At 41.1% G+C, this 18,907-nt stretch overlaps 2 protein-coding genes and 1 long non-coding RNA gene across 3 annotated transcripts in view; 2 read left to right on the top strand and 1 right to left on the bottom strand.

Annotated features, from left to right (window-relative positions):
* The first annotated feature begins 4,649 nt into the window (after positions 1 to 4,649).
* On the top strand, positions 4,650 to 8,312 carry LOC131887077 (tubulin beta chain-like). The gene is made up of 3 exons (XM_059235570.1): positions 4,650 to 4,826; positions 5,937 to 6,204; positions 7,099 to 8,312. The coding sequence occupies exons 1-3, from the start codon at positions 4,770 to 4,772 to the stop codon at positions 8,112 to 8,114; spliced, it is 1,341 nt and encodes a 446-aa protein (XP_059091553.1). The 5' UTR covers positions 4,650 to 4,769; the 3' UTR covers positions 8,115 to 8,312.
* A 41-nt stretch (positions 8,313 to 8,353) lies between these two features.
* On the bottom strand, positions 8,354 to 10,926 carry LOC131887074 (uncharacterized). The gene has a single exon (XM_059235569.1). The coding sequence runs from the start codon at positions 10,619 to 10,621 to the stop codon at positions 8,642 to 8,644; it is 1,980 nt and encodes a 659-aa protein (XP_059091552.1). The 5' UTR covers positions 10,622 to 10,926; the 3' UTR covers positions 8,354 to 8,641.
* A 2,390-nt stretch (positions 10,927 to 13,316) lies between these two features.
* Positions 13,317 to 18,907, top strand: part of LOC131887072 (uncharacterized) — a 49,150-nt gene continuing 43,559 nt past the window's right edge. Inside the window, exon 1 of the long non-coding RNA XR_009373988.1 lies at positions 13,317 to 13,457. This is a non-coding gene — a long non-coding RNA (uncharacterized LOC131887072). The remainder of the gene's footprint in view (positions 13,458 to 18,907) is intronic.

Raw genomic sequence — 18,907 nt, 5'->3', positions numbered from 1 at the left:
AACTCCGTTCCGAAGCAATGAGTTTACGATGCATGGGTCTCAGATCCAAATCAAGCACATTTCCGTAAATGTTTACATGCCTTAAGGGTTAGTTCTAAGCCTTAAGTTACTCTTCAGGCATCATAAACTGCAATCAGTTCCCAGACGTTTCCCCAACAGTGATCTCCGCCATAGCTTTTGGTTTCGACCTGATATCTCCACTCTCCTTTTTCAATCAATAATTCTCAATGGAGGCCTTAATTCTACCTTGGATCAAATAAAACTTTCTTTGAAGGCTAGCCTCAACTACTGGATTCAAATTGCTCTGGAGCCTTTTTCCTATTTTGCAACTCTTTTTGAAAAGTTTGTTAAAGCCGTACTCAGAAGATGATACCATATCTTCTCATTTGTTGAAAAAAAAAAAACAAAGCAATAGAACAAATGAATGCTTTCAAAAAAATAAACAAGTAGTTAGGTGTCATGATTTTTTTTTTCAAAGTGGGCATTTCAGGTGGGCATGTAAAAATCCAAAAAAGGTACAAAAAATGGATAATCCCCCCCCCCAAATATCAACATTATGAGGTTGGAACAATTACTATCTCTTCCTCCTGGTGCCCATGAGATGGGCCTTTGTGCACCTAAAATTGAGGCATACCTCAAGCCTCAATGATTGCGTGCACATGAATGGATGAAAATAGCTGCACTGACGCTTGGAACATCCCTTCTCATTCAACTTGAGAAGGCCAAACTCGCTAAGTTTGGAACACCACTCTGGGTGAGCCAATTCACAACCTCTTGCTGCCTTTTTGCACCTTTGTAGTTCATGGACATCAAAGATTTTGGGAGTATTCTCTGCTATGCTCTCTTTGATCTCTTTGGCTACAGGAGACCAGTCTGACAAATCATGAGCGTCAGTGTCGGTGTCCGTTTTGCCTACACTTGACTGGTTCATCTCACAGTCAAGTAGCGGCTGGGCGTGACCAACCCAAGCTATTAAGGCTTCCATAATGAAAGGTTTATTAATAGAGTTTTCTTATCCAATAACAACTAAAATCAGTTCCTGCACCTTCAGAAAGTCTTTTCAATAAAGCTTCCATGGTTATTGAAAGCAAGGCTTTCCAAACACAAACTGCGAATTTTAAATACTGGAAACCTGCGAAAAAATGGATGAATAATCTGGAAGCTTCCTTCAAAGTTAGGTGGATATCCTAGCGCTGCACTTGATGCCATAGAGAAAAACCATTAGAAATGAACAAATGGAAGATATCAAGGCGAAAAAGAAAACACTGAAAGCAATTTCCTTGAAGTAAATATTCAATGGTGTTTTTAATGACAGTACACTGTCTTATAGTACAGTACATCAATTTGAAATGTGTTTGAAAACCTTTTAGTTCTTCGGATTGCTTACGTTTTCGAAATGGAGCCACTTATCAAACCTCGCGTGGCTCTGCATACAGGATCTTTACCCAGCAGTAGCAAATAAGTCACTGCATTCGAAAAAAATCGGGGGGAAACCTTGAAACATATTTTCCTTTCCCCCGTTTAAAAAAGCAGAAAGTAACGGTAACACTATGAGAAAAAAACCGTTGCGTTACCGATACCGGTAATTTTGCAGAAATGTAACGCGGTACCGGTAGCGTTACTCAAAAAGTAACGCGTTACAAGCCCTGGGAATAGGTCATTTTTTGGGTTTTGCGGAATTACGTAGTGCGCTCTGTATTAGAAGAGTACTACAGTAAGGTAGCCAATGCACCATTGAGGTTGAATTTTGAACCTTTATTCTGTTCCAAAACAATGAGTTTACATGGGTCCCACATCAAAACCAAGCACATTTTGTAAATGTTTGTGCCTTGAGGATGAGTTCCAACGCTTAAGTTACTCTTCAAGCATCATTAACGGCAATTGCAACAAACACCCGATTTAAATTATGTATTTTTCAACAGAAAATGTAGAAAGTGGCTTATGAAGTGGTGTTTAAAACGTTCAAAGTACCGTACGTGTAAGGGTACGTACGTGAAGGGTAGCTAAAGCCATATAAAACTCGTAGAGCCACATATTTTCATCGAAATGTGTTTGGTTTGGATCTGGGACGCATATGGACTACGTTTTTTTTAGCGGAACTCAACAAAATTCCACCGCTATGGTGCGATGAATTCACTGCCGTACCCTTCTAAATACAGATTTGTTAGGAATTATTGTCGTTTGTTGGTTGTAATTTCGTTAGATTTAATATCGTTTCCACTCCACCGGACGTTTAATTTGTACTTTTTATCGATATAAAAAGCAAACTGTTTGCTTTGAGAACAACTTGTGAGTACCTAGGACTCATTCTCCAATACAGCCAATTTATTAGTGCCTCCACGATCTGGTAAGATGGCAGGATTTCTTATTTCAAGCAAAAAATATTGAAAACAGACTCAACAAGGTTGACGTTCTAGCAAAATGGAATATTGTGAAATAAATGAAATAAAAAAGGAAACCATTACGAACATACAACTCTGGTTTTGGGGCTTGTTAGATGTGGACATTGTTTAGCTAATTTTCTCTCTCCGACGATTGTCTTTTCAAAGAATTCCCGGAATTGTGTTAATTTCATTCCTTTCTCAAATACCGATGATTTGAAAGGCCAAATACGTATTGTTCTGGTTATGTTGCTATAATGAGTGCATTTCTCTCATCCGATGTCAAATCCACGAACAAATTAATTGGTTGGACCATTCACTCGTAAAACTACATATCTTTTTAGGACCTGACATAATGACTATTGTCGATAATTCCTTTCTCTTCACAAATTATCAACAAGACTTTTTTGGGAGGAGGTTACAAACGTTTGTATGATTCAATCATGACCTGAAGGCTTCATGGAGTCTCAAAAATTTGGTGACGAATATCTAGATGCAAATTGTTCAGTTTGAACAATATCAGTTTTAGCAACTTTTAAAACAGGCTCCTAATAATGATATGAAATCTCCAAGGCAGCATTTTCGATATACTACACAAGCGAGGACATTTGAATGTGGATATATGTTAGACGGTTCTTTAAAGGTTTCATCTCGTCACGAACACTTTTCAGTTAATTAAAGTCCTGCTCAATTCTAAGGTCAAAAACTCTGCAAGGAGTAAATATCGGCACACCCAATCTGATTATTTTTTGCTTTTGGAAACATGAATGAATTAAGAAATAAACTGATAGTTAGAAGGAATCCTTTTGATGCAGTCCCCACATGCTTGCTTTATGCTAATTTACAATCCAATTTTGAGGTGTTTCAAAATAAAAAAAAAACTGAACCAAGCCAAATGTTGAGCCCTTTTAGAGCTGATTGATCAATTTCGCATTTTTTTGTTACTGATAATAAGTAGTGGTACTGAGAATTGTTAATTTATCCAGCCAGTTACAGACAAAAAACGCCAACTTAATCATCAACCAGTTTAAATTTTAAAACCAATGAAAATGATGAATCATTGCTCTCATTCATTCTATAGGAGACTTACATTTCATGGCAAACGGTTCGGGTCTTGCGACAGAAGTTCTCTTTATATGTATGTTTTCAACAAACTTAACCTCCCCACTCAATGACTTTGAATTGGTAACGTCATATTTGGTGTGGTTACAGGATTATTCATATTTCAAAGGTTTTTTGTGCCAAAACTGTCAGACGTGTCCCAAAACCAATTGCTTCGTATTCGTCCATTTAAAAACTTCAAGATGAAGTCTAATTCTTAGCCAAGACAGGTAGAAACCCGAGTCACTTCCAAACGTAGGATTGCTCTGTGTCCAGTACCTACTGTGTGTATGTAGGCTTGGGGGATGGGTGCATGGTATACACAGTACAGCTGTGGGCTTTTGACTTATTGGCAATACTTGATCAAAGGCCTGAACTCGGGGAGGGAAGTGAGAAGCGGATCGATATTCTTTGAAGAAGTGATGCAATTCAATCCAAACGTACTCGTTAGTTCGTAGAACCTACCCAGGTCATTCAGTCTAATGTAGTGTCTGAGCTGAGATAAGAGCTCCGGCCAGCATCTGGTCATTTGATGCACTCATCTGCATGATGACAGAATGCCTTTCGGTCCAAAAAATAGTAGCTATATTTAGCTATGATAGAAATGGTACTCAACAAGTCAAAAAGACCCATCCAAGCCCATCCCCACCTACCAAACACACTTGTACAAGCCACCCACGGCACTGCCTTCTGTTCATGCCTTCATGGTGTTCAGTAGTGGGCATTTGACGACCATGACTTGCCTCCATCCGCGCCTCAATGCACCAAGGTCTGTCGTCCGGTCCAAGTCCTCCAAACACCAACAACGACGACGAAGGCGACCCCGTGGTTCGGCTCCGGGTGTGTTCAAACCCTCCTCGGTCGAGTTGGCTTGTCCCGTCCGTCGATCCTGTTGGGTTTCCCTGGGACCTGAATCTGCTGCAGTCTATATGCACAACGTCCTACTCGTTAAGCTCCGCGGCTCCGTCTGAATTTTCTCGAAGTTCTCGGCGTGTGTCTCCCGGTGATCTCTCTCTCTCTCTCTGCCTCGGTCTCTTCCTTTCCACCGGCCAGACTATCTCGACCTCCAGGCTGTTGGGCAGAAGGAAGTTGGACAGAAGGCAAAAGGGGGCAGGGCGGAGGAGTAGGAGGAGAGGAGGGCGTGCGTCGAATTGGCCTCCCCAAATGCTAAAGCTTTGATGAATCAGTTTCCTTGGAACGTTCGCTAGAGTCTAACGGGGAAGACGTTAAACCCACAAGAGACAGATATTTTCTCTGCTTCAAATTCAACTATATCCTACCGTCAAAATGAGAGAAATCGTGCATGTTCAAGCCGGTCAATGTGGCAACCAAATTGGAGCCAAGGTAAATAATTCATGTTCTAAAAGTATTGAACGCAACCAGACGGCGATTAGCAACAAGTAGAACAGACCGGGTTCCCCAGCCGCGCGTGGCCACACCTCACTTTCACCTGGAGATAAGGGAACTTCCCTCTCAAAGAAACGTTGACTAACTTTGATTTGTGTTCATCAGCATTGTCTAGCTTTGATGATAATAATTTTGTAACAAATTGACATATGTCAGAGTCGAAACCCACATTGGGTTGTGGTATTTCCTGGCCAGGTGAGCTGTGCTCGGGATGAGTCATATCAAGATCCCCTGGCTGCTCTAAGGATCTTTGACTGGTGTGTGAGTGGAACTGGTTTGAGAAGGGGGCCTGCCGGAGGAATGTATGTATGTGTGTAGTAGGCCAATGCTTGAAGGTTTCCTTGTTTGGCAGGTTGGAGAAGTTACCTGCCTTCCAACACGTACATACAAGCGATGCATATAAGGTCGCCTAGCCCACGCTTTGCCTTTTTATGCCGAAGTTACCGTTCAATATAAGGAAGTCAGAGTCCATTTAAGAAAGGGGAGCACTGTTTCAATGACTGTTATATACAATGCGGGAAGGACATGAAATTTTAATCCCAAGGTGGAAGACATTTCTTCACAATCTCCACACCTTGGTTCAGAGTAAATGTGTGTGTAGGGCCTTGTCACTGTCACTCATGCTATGGCCATGATTGAACACCTGTCAAGCTAACTTCAAGCTTGAACATCGATGGTGAATCATGTTTGACCAATGCATTGCTTTTGGGATTTGGAGATGAAAAAAAACCACTTCTGATGGATGGGTCGTGAATAACTAGTTGAATGGTATTTTTGTGCAAGGGAAATGCATATTGCTTAATTTAACAAGTTGTCTTTACCACCCACGCAATTTCTGTTTTAAGGTCATCATCGCCTTCGAGCAGGTCAATGACAGTGTAATAAGAAGGGCTGCTGGTCTAATAAATCAATAGCCAAGAAGGCCGTCAAATTAGTCCTTGGATGAAAAAGATGGCCCAGAACAATAACTCTCCTTGTATTGAGAAAAAATAAACTACCAAGTCTTATTTCCAATAACAAGGGATTTTCAATGATTTGTTTTGACAGTTCTGGGAAATTATCTCCGATGAGCATGGTATTAGCACCACTGGCAATTATGAGGGCACCTCGGATCTCCAATTGGAACGCATCGACGTCTACTACAATGAGGCCAGTGGAGGGAAATATGTTCCCAGAGCAATCCTCTTGGACTTGGAACCGGGAACCATGGACTCTGTGAGGTCGGGACCTTATGGACAGATCTTCAGACCTGACAACTTTGTTTTTGGACAATCAGGAGCCGGCAATAATTGGGCCAAAGGACATTACACGGAGGGTGAGGAATTTTCTTGTTCATTGATGGTGCTTAAACGATTGTGATTGATTAATAGGAGGGAAAAATCAAGATTTGGAGGAAATGGAAAGCGTTTTTCCCCTGCTTCTCGTTACCTCGTTCCATTGACCTCGATGTTAATTACTGTTTAGGATTTAGTCTTGTGCAGCTAAGTAGAAGGAAGAAGAAAGACCGGGAGGTAACGTTGTCCGAGATAAGGTTTTGTAAAATCAGATCCGTCTATATGTCCGCTCAAATTGATCAAGATTTGGTTTAAGACAGAATGAAAAGGATGAATGATATGATCGACGCTTAATTGATATTAGTCACACATGAACGCGATTAGTATGGTGGTTGAGAATGGAAGTTTTGAAAATTAATGAGCGCTTTACATCCGTTTGAAATCAGATTGATCCCAGGTCTCTACGATTGTGTACTTCAATTTTCCGCTCGATCGAATCAGTGAGTCGAAAGTTTTGCTCCCTCGAAGAACACCAAATAGCTGCACAGAATGAATGAGCCAGCCCTTTTCTGGTAATTGATCCCAAGACGATTCATAATTCATTTTGTGCCTGGTTATGTTTTGCGCTTTGAGAGGGCGGATATTAAGCGACTTGCGGTCCATCTCATTTGGATGAAAACACAATGCGTTGACACGTTTCCAAACTTTTGATGCTCGACCCAAGCACCTGTCCATGTTCTGGTGGTTCATGATAATCATATTTTCGAGGCATCAAATCTTATGAAACATTTGATATACCCTTGAATTGGAATTAGCACTAGACGAGCGAGCCTTGAATGTAATTCGCGTAATTCAATTGTTGCTGCATGTTATATGGCATGCAAATGGATTCAATTTGTTATGATTCTAAACCATGGAACTCTTCTCGTTCATAGGAGCCGAATTGGTGGACTCTGTTCTTGATGTGGTGCGAAAAGAGGCGGAGTCTTGCGATTGTCTGCAAGGATTCCAGATGACCCAATCCTTGGGTGGAGGAACTGGCTCGGGTATGGGAACCCTGCTAATCTCAAAGATCAGGGAAGAATACCCTGACCGAATCATGAACACCTACTCCGTGGTGCCTTCGCCCAAGGTGTCTGACACCGTGGTAGAGCCCTACAACGCCACCCTCTCCGTCCATCAATTGGTCGAAAACACCGATGAAACCTACTGCATTGACAATGAAGCTCTCTATGATATCTGCTTCCGTACCTTGAAGCTCACCAACCCCACCTATGGAGATCTGAACCACCTCGTGTCCTTAACCATGTCCGGAGTGACCACCTGTCTCCGATTTCCGGGTCAGCTGAATGCCGATCTGCGAAAACTGGCCGTGAACATGGTTCCCTTCCCTCGTCTTCATTTCTTCATGCCTGGTTTCGCACCTCTCACGGCCCGAGGAAGCCAGCAGTACAGGGCTTTGAGCGTGCCCGAGCTCACTCAACAAATGTTCGATGCCAAGAACATGATGGCCGCTTGTGATCCTCGCCATGGTCGCTACTTGACCGTGGCGGCCATCTTCCGTGGCCGCATGTCCATGAAGGAGGTAGACGAGCAAATGTTGAACATCCAGAACAAGAACAGCTCCTACTTTGTGGAGTGGATTCCGAACAATGTCAAGACTGCCGTGTGCGATATCCCTCCTCGAGGGTTGAAGATGGCATCCACCTTCATTGGAAATTCCACTGCCATCCAGGAGTTGTTTAAGCGAATCTCCGAACAATTCACCGCCATGTTCCGACGTAAGGCTTTTTTGCATTGGTACACTGGCGAAGGTATGGATGAGATGGAGTTCACGGAGGCCGAGTCGAATATGAATGACCTGGTTTCCGAATACCAACAATACCAAGAGGCCACCGCTGAGGACGAGGAGTTCTACGATGAGGAAGAGATCGAGCCTGAGATGGAATAACTCGCTCCAAGAAATTTGAGACGTCTTACCCAGTATACTTTACGCCGACTCACTCTTAACAAATTGGTCTTCATGAAGGCTCTGTGCTAAAATTGGCGCTTGTTCAATAAATCTAACATCTGTAACGAACTTGCGTTTGCTGTTGAGATGTGTTCATGAAAAAGTGTAAAAAGACTAAAATAAATATGGCAATTTGTTTCCAGTGCTAGTCGATTCCAGAGGGATACGAGTGAGACAAGTTTCGGTCATCAATCAAGGATTTATTGATACTCATGGGAGAGAAAGAGATTCTAGCACGCACAGTGTCAGGGCTGTATTTAACAAACTGCTTGGTAAATGATTGTAAAGAACATACACATTGAGTATGCGGTCCAGAATGGCCAACATCATTGCGATAAACGCCGGCATGAACTTGTCATATTCATATGGGTCGACTAAATCACCACTAATCTTGTTTAAAATCTTGATCCGACTTCAAAGAAAGGTCCTCCTATATATATATATATATGAAAAGGCCTCCTCAAAATTTACCAAAACTTGTAGATATCCAAAACAGCCGGAAAACTCCGTTCGTAATCATGGACCGCCATGAGTTTGTCCTCATCAAAGATGAACAAACTCAAGCCCGTTTGCTCAAACATGCAGTCCTTCTCCTCTTTGCCCTTGGTTCGCTCCAAATGAACCGGGATCTGGATGGAGCCCAAATACTTGCCTGTTTTGACATTGAACATGGTAAACTTTTTCGAGTCCGCTGCTGCCAAAAACGCTCCATTGGTGTAGATGCAAATGGATTCGTCTCGGGAAATGCCGAAACGACACAGGTCCAAGTTGATGGTATAAAGTTTGTGCTCACTGTACGTATACACTTTAATATGACGGCCCTGGGGGACCTCGGGTGCGCTCTGCATCACACAGATCTGCTCTTTGCGATTCACAAACAACTGGTATTCGTTGGTGTTATGAGGGGCGTGAGGAGCGTTGGGGGCGTGAGGACCTGGAGCGGGATGATTCGAATTGGCGTGGCTCTCATTGACCGGTATGATGGGCTGCATGACTGCCGAGGCTTCCTCGTTGGCAATTTTGATGGTCTCAGTCTTGAGGTTGGCATCGAACTGGACGACATCGCCGTTGCGTTTCATGATGTACACCTCCTCCGGGTCCGTGAAGAGAGCCACATCGGCCACATCAAAGCAATGATGAATGGATCGGACTTTCGTGTCTTTTCCATTGACATCAACGGTGACGAGGATATTGGCCGAGTCGTTGCTCTTCCGTGAGAACAAGATCATGGCCGTTTGCTTGTAGGATCGTATATGCTGACAATCGTAGCCCGTGGCAATCTGAGAGAGGCTGACCTCAAAACTGGGCTTGCACGAGGGCAGGTCAACCACGACCAGATGCCAATCCGGACATCGACAGGCAACCATGGCCTCGTTTTTGATGACGCGCAATTGGGTGTGTTCCCACTGCTCGTCGAGGGCGGCACGTTTCTCCTCCTCTTGGAAGATGAACTTGCCCACCTCTGACATCTGATTCTTAATATCCAGGGTCATAATCACAGCCTGCGCCTCCAATGGCCACGAGGGCACAATCACCACGTGATCGTTCACAACTGACACCTTGTCCGTGATGCACTCCAGACCCTTGGACACTTGATATTGGAATCGCGGTTCCTCGGCAATGTCCCATAACTGAATGGCGCAGGATTCGCCCTCACCGCGAAAGAAATGGAACACGACCAGGTATTTATCGTCCCAATCGATCTTAAGGTCGTCGTTTTCTGACAATTTCGGGTAATTGCCCATTTGTATCTTAACCTGATTCAGATCCAAATCGGGGGTGAGCTTGGTCACGGGCACATTGGCGTTGGCGTAGATCCGCCAGCCTTCATAATTGCTCTGCCAGATATTTCGCCGCATCTGCAGACCTTTCAAGAACACTCGCCGCCAATAGGGATACTCGGGATTGGGACTCACCCGCATCGGCCGTCCACGCCATCCCAATTTGACGGGCTGCGGCTCCTCTGAGTCCTGCTCCTCTTTGTCCTCGTCCTCACTCAACAAGCATTGGTAATTGGCCAGCTCCTCTTTGGCGCAGATGAACTTCCAGAACGGATTGCAATGGGCAAGCATGTTGTGGAACCATCGATTGGTTTGGAACAAGGCCAGCAAGGTCTGGGCATCCAGATACGAGCTCACGTGCAGGAGCACTTCTTGCGGCAGATCCGTGATTTTGACCGTAGAACAACGGGCCGGACCCTCCTCGCCCTGAGCACTTGCATTCGTTAACGACGGGTGGACCGCATGATGATGATAAAAAGCGGTCTTCTTGCGACGACGAACCACCCGGGGTTTCTTGGGCGGAGAGCAATAATGACCGCCTTGTGAGGCGTCGCTCTCACTCCCCAGATCCCGAGGAGGTGGAGACGTCTGTTTGGGAGGGGGCGTGGGCGTAGGATTGGGATTGGCCTGCTTCACGCTACTCCTCAACTTATACCTCATGGACATGGTCAAGTGCAATCAATCAAAGGATGAAAGGATAAAAAAAAGCCAAGAGTTACGCTATGAGTCTGACGAGCCACAAAGGGCCAAAACCGAAGGCCTTGAAAAAGGGACGGTGGGCCTGGATGGGCACGAGGCGAGGCGAATTTGGAGACGAAGGGTAGCAATGGGACCAGAATGCTGGACTTGTTTGGCCATCAGTCGTCGACCTTCCTGAGAAGAACACACATCTGAACTCAGCCAGGCTGGATGGTCGTCATTTATCTTCCGTTTTATCGTCAGCTGCCACTTTTTTCATCCTTTATTAGGCTTTAAGGAAACCCTTCACACATTTTTGCCCGACGGCTGCCGCGACTAACTGTTGGATAAAAAAAAGTGATTTATTGTAGTCATGGGCTCAAGTCTGGCCATGTGTGTTCTCTTTTGGTCCATTTTAGGGCCTTTCCTTCCAATCAATTTGGCCCTGATATCCAAGCCCTGCAGGGTTAGGGATCTTCGCATCTCAACCCGGTAGGGAAAGGGATCCTTGCCACACATAGTGTGTGGCGTTAGGGTAGTTCATGATATGTAATGTAGATAGGGTTTGGGATTATTCCAGCATCAGATGTTGGGGGTGTGAGATTAGATACCTTTCCATCTCAAATGCTGAGGGTGGACCCAAGCTTTTGAAACCAGATATGACAGATGAAGCAAAGTTCTGGACTAGAGAGTGGCATCATCTGACTCTAGCACCACCTATCATGTGCCTAACTTCCAAGAGTTAAAATAATTATTCTTGATAGGACAAGAAAAGCCTGAGATTGAGAAGCAAACTTAAAGCTACTTGTTTTCTTCATTTCAGGATATCAATTTGCCTATTCAAAAATATAACTTCAGTCACAGTTACCTTTTCAGTTAGTTTGATTCAAGCTTACAATTCCTTGGTTCTTGCTCTTGTAACGTTTGTTTTCTGGATTCTGTTATAACATTAACAGAGTTGCTAATTGACCCTATGTCAGATGTTGCCACTTTGTAATCCAGGACTTTGATTCATTGGCTTCTAAAGCTCAAACTAACAACTCTTCAGAGTTGAATCTTTAGAATCAACTACTGATGGGATCAATCTACCTCTGCCAACAGGTTGCAAACCAACACTACATTGCTTGATCACTAGACTCCTACAAAAAAATTGGTTCCCATGTCGAGCAGAAATTCGAGATGGTTTTACCAACCCATTTTCTTCCCAATTGCTTGCTTCAGCTCTTTTGCACATCCAAACCCTCAAACTTCAGGAATTTGTATTTGACGTAGAAACAACATATTTTGTTGCAGCCTATTGATTTATATTTGTTTCCTTGGTTCAGAAGTGCTACCAGGCCTGACCCTGAAAATGAAACAGAGATACGGCAGTACTAGTTTGAAAATTTGCATCGAAGGCAGATTGATCACATTGGTAGATGTAACCTATCAATATTCTCGAGCAACTAAATAATCAGCTTATGACGATGAAAGGGAAGATGTTTAATGAGCATGAATGAGTCGGTGGATTCATAGTTTAGTTCAAACAACAATGTTCAGCATGGAGTCCTCAAAAGAAAGATTGGCGATTGAATGGAACCCTTTCTGACAAAAAAGAGCAATGGTTGCTCATGCATGAGACTTTCCATGGCGAATGTAAGTTTCAAAGGGTTAAGTTTTTTTGGTTTGGACTGTTGGATTGAGCAATGAGCACCCTGAGAATTGTGGCAAAGAACGGATGGATGGATGGATGGTAGGAGGGACATTTCGGTAAGCCAAAATTGGGGCTGATGGCAGTGGTATATGTCATGGGTATAATTGTGTCGAGAAATTTTGATTGTATTAATGTGAGGAAAACCATTTGCCAATAATTCATTATGTGGAATTTGATCTAAATGTAGTCTTATTTGGTGTAAGTCACTCAACCTCTCCATCCCATAAGCATAAGCGATTTTTTTCTTTCTTTCAAACGCAATGGTATTCCTCACGGGTGCCATCTTCAATCAGCGAAAAGATAGATTTTCTCTTCAAATCTAAGAAAGCTATCTAATATCTCGCTCCGTCCCCAAGTTCCCTTCAAATCTCTCCTTGCTCAATCTGCTTCCTCAACACTTACTAAGTACATAAGCCCATCCAGTCTTACTTGAATTCGTTTTCTAATTGCTCTCTATGAAAATCACTCATATACACCTTGTCCACCCGAATCGTACCTGCATAACCAGATCCCAATTACCTATTTTCTGGTTTCCGTGATGATCTATCCCGGCCGATCTGGCCACCTTGGACCTTGGCGTTGTTGTCTCTTTTCTCAAGTTCATTCTGTGTTTCCACTCCTGATGTGATAAAAAAAAATCTCCCAAGCAAGTCACGGGAGGTTGTTCATACTGGGGGTCTAAATTAACATTTTCAAAGGCACTTCACACTCCTTACTGTTTATAGGACATATATTTTTTGTTCTCTTAATAAAATTTTCATTTTCTAACGTCAAATAACGATTCCCTCTGCGTTCAAACTTGATTTTTTCCTTACATTGACATGTGTTAGATGCTTACTCTTCCAACCTCCCGTGACATAATCATAACGTTTCTTTGACTCCATAAGAATTTCCACTGTTTCCACCGGGCGGCTCCTGTCTTTAGCGATCGAACCTCGCGGATTGATATTGGTTTGAGTGTTGGTGATTGTGTTACAAAGCTATATATCTATATGAACAGGCCTGAATTAGGTGATACGTGAACCATTGATGTCCAGCGAATCTGAGTGAGATCGGGACGCCACACAGAGAAGTAAAGGAAGGCCCTATGAAAGGTGCATGAGAATGGATCGGCGTTGCTTGTACGTTCAGGTATGTGACGATTTCAAAATGTATTCCATGTTCATACCTTACTTGATTTGGAAACATTTTGGCCATTAGCACATTGATAGTTGGTAATGAGTATCGTTGTATTGGCACTTTGTGTATTGAAGGTTGAATTGAAGTCCTGTACAGAAGCCAAGGAAATGGCCATCAGGACGCATTCAGATTAAGGAGATGAGATTCTGTTTTGTTGTGGCTGTTAATCAAAGGTGCCAAAGATAACCACCAATTTGTTTTTGTTGCTAGAGGGAGGCAGAAAATTGTACGGACCAAGGAAGCCGTGGACACGGTTAGATTTGGTTTCCCGCCCAAAATTTAGGATTGATCTCTCATTATTGGCGTTCGATGGCTATTAGATTTTGGAGCGACCCTATTTTTCTTCCTATGTCAGTGACCTTCTTATCATCTGGAATTAGAGTCTGAAGAGTCTTTTCATCGAAGGTTTAAAATCCTGAAGATTGAAATGTATAATGGCATGAACAGTAGTGTGTCATTAGCAGAGAGCGTTATGATATTCTTTTTTTTTATTGAGGCTAAATATGTTATATGCACAAAAGCTAAACAAACAATTACTCGTTTGTCAGTGCCGCAACTATAAAGACAAAGGAAAAATGTTCAGAAATTTATTTCAAAATGTAAATGAAATATGAAGGAAATAGAGGATACGTGGCATAGTGCTTAGCCCATTTGTCTAGTATGGAAGAGTCCCCTGGTTATGTACATTTTAATATGATTTGATTTCAAAAGTTCTTCATATTATAATGAGCTATCTTTTTCTCTTATGCATGCAAGAAGCAATTTCAAAATCATTTGGTATTTGTGTTCATTTTGCATACAGTCGAACTTTGATTCAACGAATCTCGATTGAACGATATTTTTGCTACTTACCAAATACTGTATTTACTTCATAGCAAGTCTCGATTTAACGATTTGTTCTCTCCTGAAGGACAATATTGTTAAATCGAAGTTTGACTGTGCACCTTAAAAATACAATTAGCTGATAATGGTTTAAATCAATCAGGATGAATGAAGTGCAGCTAAGCCAATTAGCTTAATTACTACACAAAACTTTTAGCCCGAGCAAGAACTTATAGATCTTTTTGAAAATGGATATTGTTTGACTCACTTTTGGTACGGGCCCTTGGCACGGGCTGATATTTTCAAGGCAAAATTTTGACATCATGATGTAAGACTATAATTGATTACCTATCTTCCTATAAGGATGAAGTCACATTTTATGATTTTTTGATACAAACAGATCACTTTTCTGAATCATCGGCTAAAGCTGCTAAATATTTTGAAAACCCTAGAATTAGCAAAATGTTTGACATTCTTGGTTATTGGTTTGATTTCGTGTGTTTTTACCTCTCTTCTATTATTGGGCGGAAAAAATGTAGATCATGGAATGAAAGAAATCATTCTATTGTCAAACCAATTCATGAAAGATTTCAAAGTTGAACTTCATCTCATTTTTACCAATCATCTGACAGCTTTCTATATTTTTGTAATGTTTAGCGTGATAATGGGATTAAAAAAAAAATCGACAATTCATTCGGGGAGCTACTTACATCTAAATCTGTAGATTTGTTGCTCGAGGTCTAAACAACTTATATTTCTGACCTTTAAAATTCATGTTGGCATTTTGAGGCGAATTGACTAGTTTCAATTTGCGGCAGTATTATCATACAGAACTGAAAATGTATATTACTAACTCCAGGTCCCAATGCTTTTAGCTTTTTAAATTTTTAAAATTCAAGGCCATGGGCAGTATTTTTGGACATTTTTGTCCATCCCTGTCCAAAAGTGTCCAAAAATACAAAACTTTAAAAACTACAAATTGTTCAGAAAATTTACTTGAAATTGATTTTTCATTTTAGAAAAAGCTCATTGATGGTGGCAAAACCAAATTGAGTCTTTCAAACCTTTGCCAATTAGCTCTATATTTTCATATGATTGAAATCTAGATTTATGACAAACAGTTTGGTTTATAAATTCATCCAAATGTGTTTTTCCAGTCCTTTAAGATACCCAAAAGATGATTTCTTAAAAAAGAATTAAACTTTTCTATCTCAACTTAGCAGGTACCAAAGCCTCCCTCTACCAATGTATGGTTGGTGCAAAATGTTGAAGAACTATGATAGATTACTGTTATATTCTAATTAATTACTTGTGATAATTTAACATTGTTATGTCTTTTTTGTAAGAATATTTCTGTTTAAAATCATGAGCCTTTTGGGATTTCCTCTTAAAAAGAGTTAATGCTAAAAAAGTTGAACGTCTTGCCTTATCGCTAAAGTTTAAAAAATGACAAATTTTTCAGATTTAAGATGTGTTTTCATATCCAACTCTATACAAGTCGATTGTTCAGCCTCATCTTGAAGATGCTTCACCCATTTGGGCTCCTATGAGTTCAGCACGTTTGCATAAGGTCGAACAAGCCCAAAGATGTTTCACTCGGAACATCACAAGAATGAGAGACTTTCGTATTGGGAGAGACTAAAAAAGTTGGGACTGGAACGTGTTCAGAGAAGGTACGAGAGATATCTGGTACTGTACGTCTTCAAAAGCATCCATGAGCTTTGTCCCAACCCAGGATTTAGGGTCAATTCTAGTGACCGTAGAGGCTTAATGTGCGTTTTGAATGCACCTTCATGCCCTCGAGAATCCAGGCTAGTTCGAACAATGAAGTCCATAACGTAGACCTTATTGATCCGGTAGCATCTTTCAAGTCAGACTTGAACAAATTTTTAAGCAGCATTCCAGATTAGCCCTACATTCAAGCTCGGTCTGCCAACTCAAATTCACTGTTAGACCAAATATCAATGCAAATTTACAAGGTAAAAAATAGACGAGTGACGAAATGTAACCTTTCACTTTCATATTTTTTACTGACAATTACATTCCCTGAAGTGGTTAGACAAGCCCGTGAAAACCCAAACAAAACCAAAAAAAAAAAAAAAATGAGGAAGGACACATAGAGCCGACTTTCCTATCCTAATTACTGAAAGATTTTTTTTTCAAACTACACCAATACACCTAAACATATTTGAATTGTTATTGTTTTATTGTACGACTTATTGTATACTTCAATCCTAGATTTTTTTTTGGTTTTGGATCTCTGCACAATCTTAAAACTTGAAAAGTGATCCAAGGAGATGTTTCCTCGTAATTTATATATCTTCAAAATAAAAGTATTCTAGGAATTACACGGCACTTTGTTTCCAAATTTTAATTATATCCGGTTATACCAAACCTAAGATACCAATGAAATAGAAGAAACAGCGTTGAACCTAAGTAGTTCGAAATGTTTTTTTCTATCAAGAAACAAACATTTGATAGAAAATTATTTTATAAAGCTTGATATTTGCACCAGTTAAAAAGTCTAATTTATCGGGGTTATTAGATTATTCTACTCATTGACTCATGAACTGTGTGAGTAAACTAAAGAAAAAAACCGGATAGTAGTTGACAGAAGATATTCTTAAGAATTCTGATCAATGTAACTAAGTGTAAATAGAGCGTACTAAATTTATTGGAAAGGTTTGAAAAAGTGCTAAACGGCGAAAAGGCTTGTTTGCTCAAAAATTGCAATAGATTGACAAATGCGTGTTTTAGGTAACCAAAAAAGTCAAATGAAAAAGTTGTAAACGTTCCATTTAGGTTCTCTTGTTTTTTTAATCTTTGTGGTGTTTGTTGTTATACATTGATGTTGTCACTTTTTCTGTCCTGACAAAGAGATCGGGCCTCGAATTTTTGGGGTCTCATTATTGAACGAACAGGGGGGAGTAGGTACTAATTACAATAATAGAGGTAGTTGCTGTAGCTAGAGTCATCGACAAGCATTCCAGTTGCTCTCATATTCAGGGCATTTTCAGGTCATAGTTGAAGCGTGTTGATTGCCCAATCAAATTGCAGAAGCCCCCACATTCATGGAATATCCGAGGATGAGAAACACGTTACTGTGACTAAATTCTTGTCAGAATGATTTATGTCTGGTCAAACAGTTTTTGCTTGTTTTCTAATATTTCTTTTTTATGTTGATGTACCCTTGAGATTTGTTACTCTGTGCTAGTCTCCAGCATACACACAAATTTGTCAGATTGGCGGAAATTCTTCTCGATTAGACCTTGCCTATTCCGGGCTCGGGGTGATGAAAATTTGATCACAGGCCTGCATAAATATGTGTTCACCTCATTGTAATTGGAGAAAATGTTCGACAACAAAGCTGGGAGTGACCTCTCGTTGATAATCTTTTTTGGCTAAGAGAAAGAGCTCTGGTTATGACCGTGGAATAACATTGCTTGGAAGAAGATTCTTATTTGACTTGCTCGTTCTCACTTTTCCTCGGATTGATAAGAAATTTGTGGCGGTACTGGAAAATATTTTGCCTTTGTTCGTGACCGCCTGTTTGACTCTGGGAGGTCAATGGTGTCACAATTGCTGTGCAGAAGAGGCATCAAGAGAATGTTCTACAGTCGATTCCGTTCAATAATCCAATGAACCTTTTGTGATTCTTGTGGTCTCATGGTTTTAAAACATTCAGGGTGTTCCTAATTTGATTTGTGTTTGCTGGATGGTCTCTTTTGTGGCGAGGTGGAGAAGAAGCCTTTTATCAAGAACTTGCACGAGGTCGAGGTAACTAGTTGAAGCATTTCTGCACTATGTATTAGTAATTGATTGTAAAACCATTATAAATGTTTGAAAAGGTGGAAAGCCGTCAAGTTATTTGAGGTTAATTGCATTTTTTGGAGAACTAATACAAGTATTATGTTTCTCAGAGGCTGAAAAATCTCGTAGGAAATTAACAACCTGTTGTAATTTTTGGCATACTATTTCATTGCTGCAAGACTCATTAATTATATTCGGACAATAAGATGTGTAGGAAACAAGGATGATTGTATTTTGCCCATTGTCTAAATTTTGCTTGGCTTCGGGCGATACAAACGAGCGCTGTTTGTTACAAACATTGCGAAATATATTGCCCACACCATATGTTCAATGGCAATTTCTTTATTCAAATTGATCAAAAAATATCAAAAGTATCCAATCACAATTTTTTTGCAACATTATTATGCGTCAGATTTGTTTTGTAAGTGTTTGCGAATCTTCGTATCATTTTGCATGCCACATAGTTAAACTTTGTGTCGTCTTTGATTCACCTGAATGTCCCTTGTATTTTGGGTCATGAAGATTAAGACTTGTCGGTAAGTTAGACGCCGCGAGCACGCAACCTCGGTTATTCCCTTTGCGTTCACGAATGCCTCGCTCTCTTCCGTTCTCTTGCATCTGTCACGGAAACATTTATGCGAAGGAACGAGGGGAACCAAGAAGAAATATTTATATTCCATATGCCACAGCAGGTTCCGAATGCTTTGACACTGTCGGCTGTTTACTCCCTGGGTGTCCAATTAGAGAACCAGCAACAGTCTTGTGACTTA

This window comes from Tigriopus californicus, chromosome 9 (assembly GCF_007210705.1).
Source record: "Tigriopus californicus strain San Diego chromosome 9, Tcal_SD_v2.1, whole genome shotgun sequence".
NCBI lineage: Eukaryota > Metazoa > Arthropoda > Copepoda > Harpacticoida > Harpacticidae > Tigriopus > Tigriopus californicus.
Note: the sequence above shows the minus strand (reverse complement) of the source record. Positions and strands in the feature narration are given on the sequence as shown.

What these genes read in the sequence shown, in the direction of transcription:
- LOC131887074 (XM_059235569.1), bottom strand. Translation starts at nt 10,621, where the DNA reads ATGTCCATGAGGTATAAGTTGAGGAGTAGCGTGAAGCAGGCCAATCCC.
- LOC131887077 (XM_059235570.1), top strand. Translation starts at nt 4,770, where the DNA reads ATGAGAGAAATCGTGCATGTTCAAGCCGGTCAATGTGGCAACCAAATT. An exon ending in GCAACCAAATTGGAGCCAAG is followed by an intron (nt 4,827 to 5,936) that starts GTAAATAATTCA and finishes TTGTTTTGACAG; the next exon opens with TTCTGGGAAATTATCTCCGA. An exon ending in CAAAGGACATTACACGGAGG is followed by an intron (nt 6,205 to 7,098) that starts GTGAGGAATTTT and finishes TCTCGTTCATAG; the next exon opens with GAGCCGAATTGGTGGACTCT.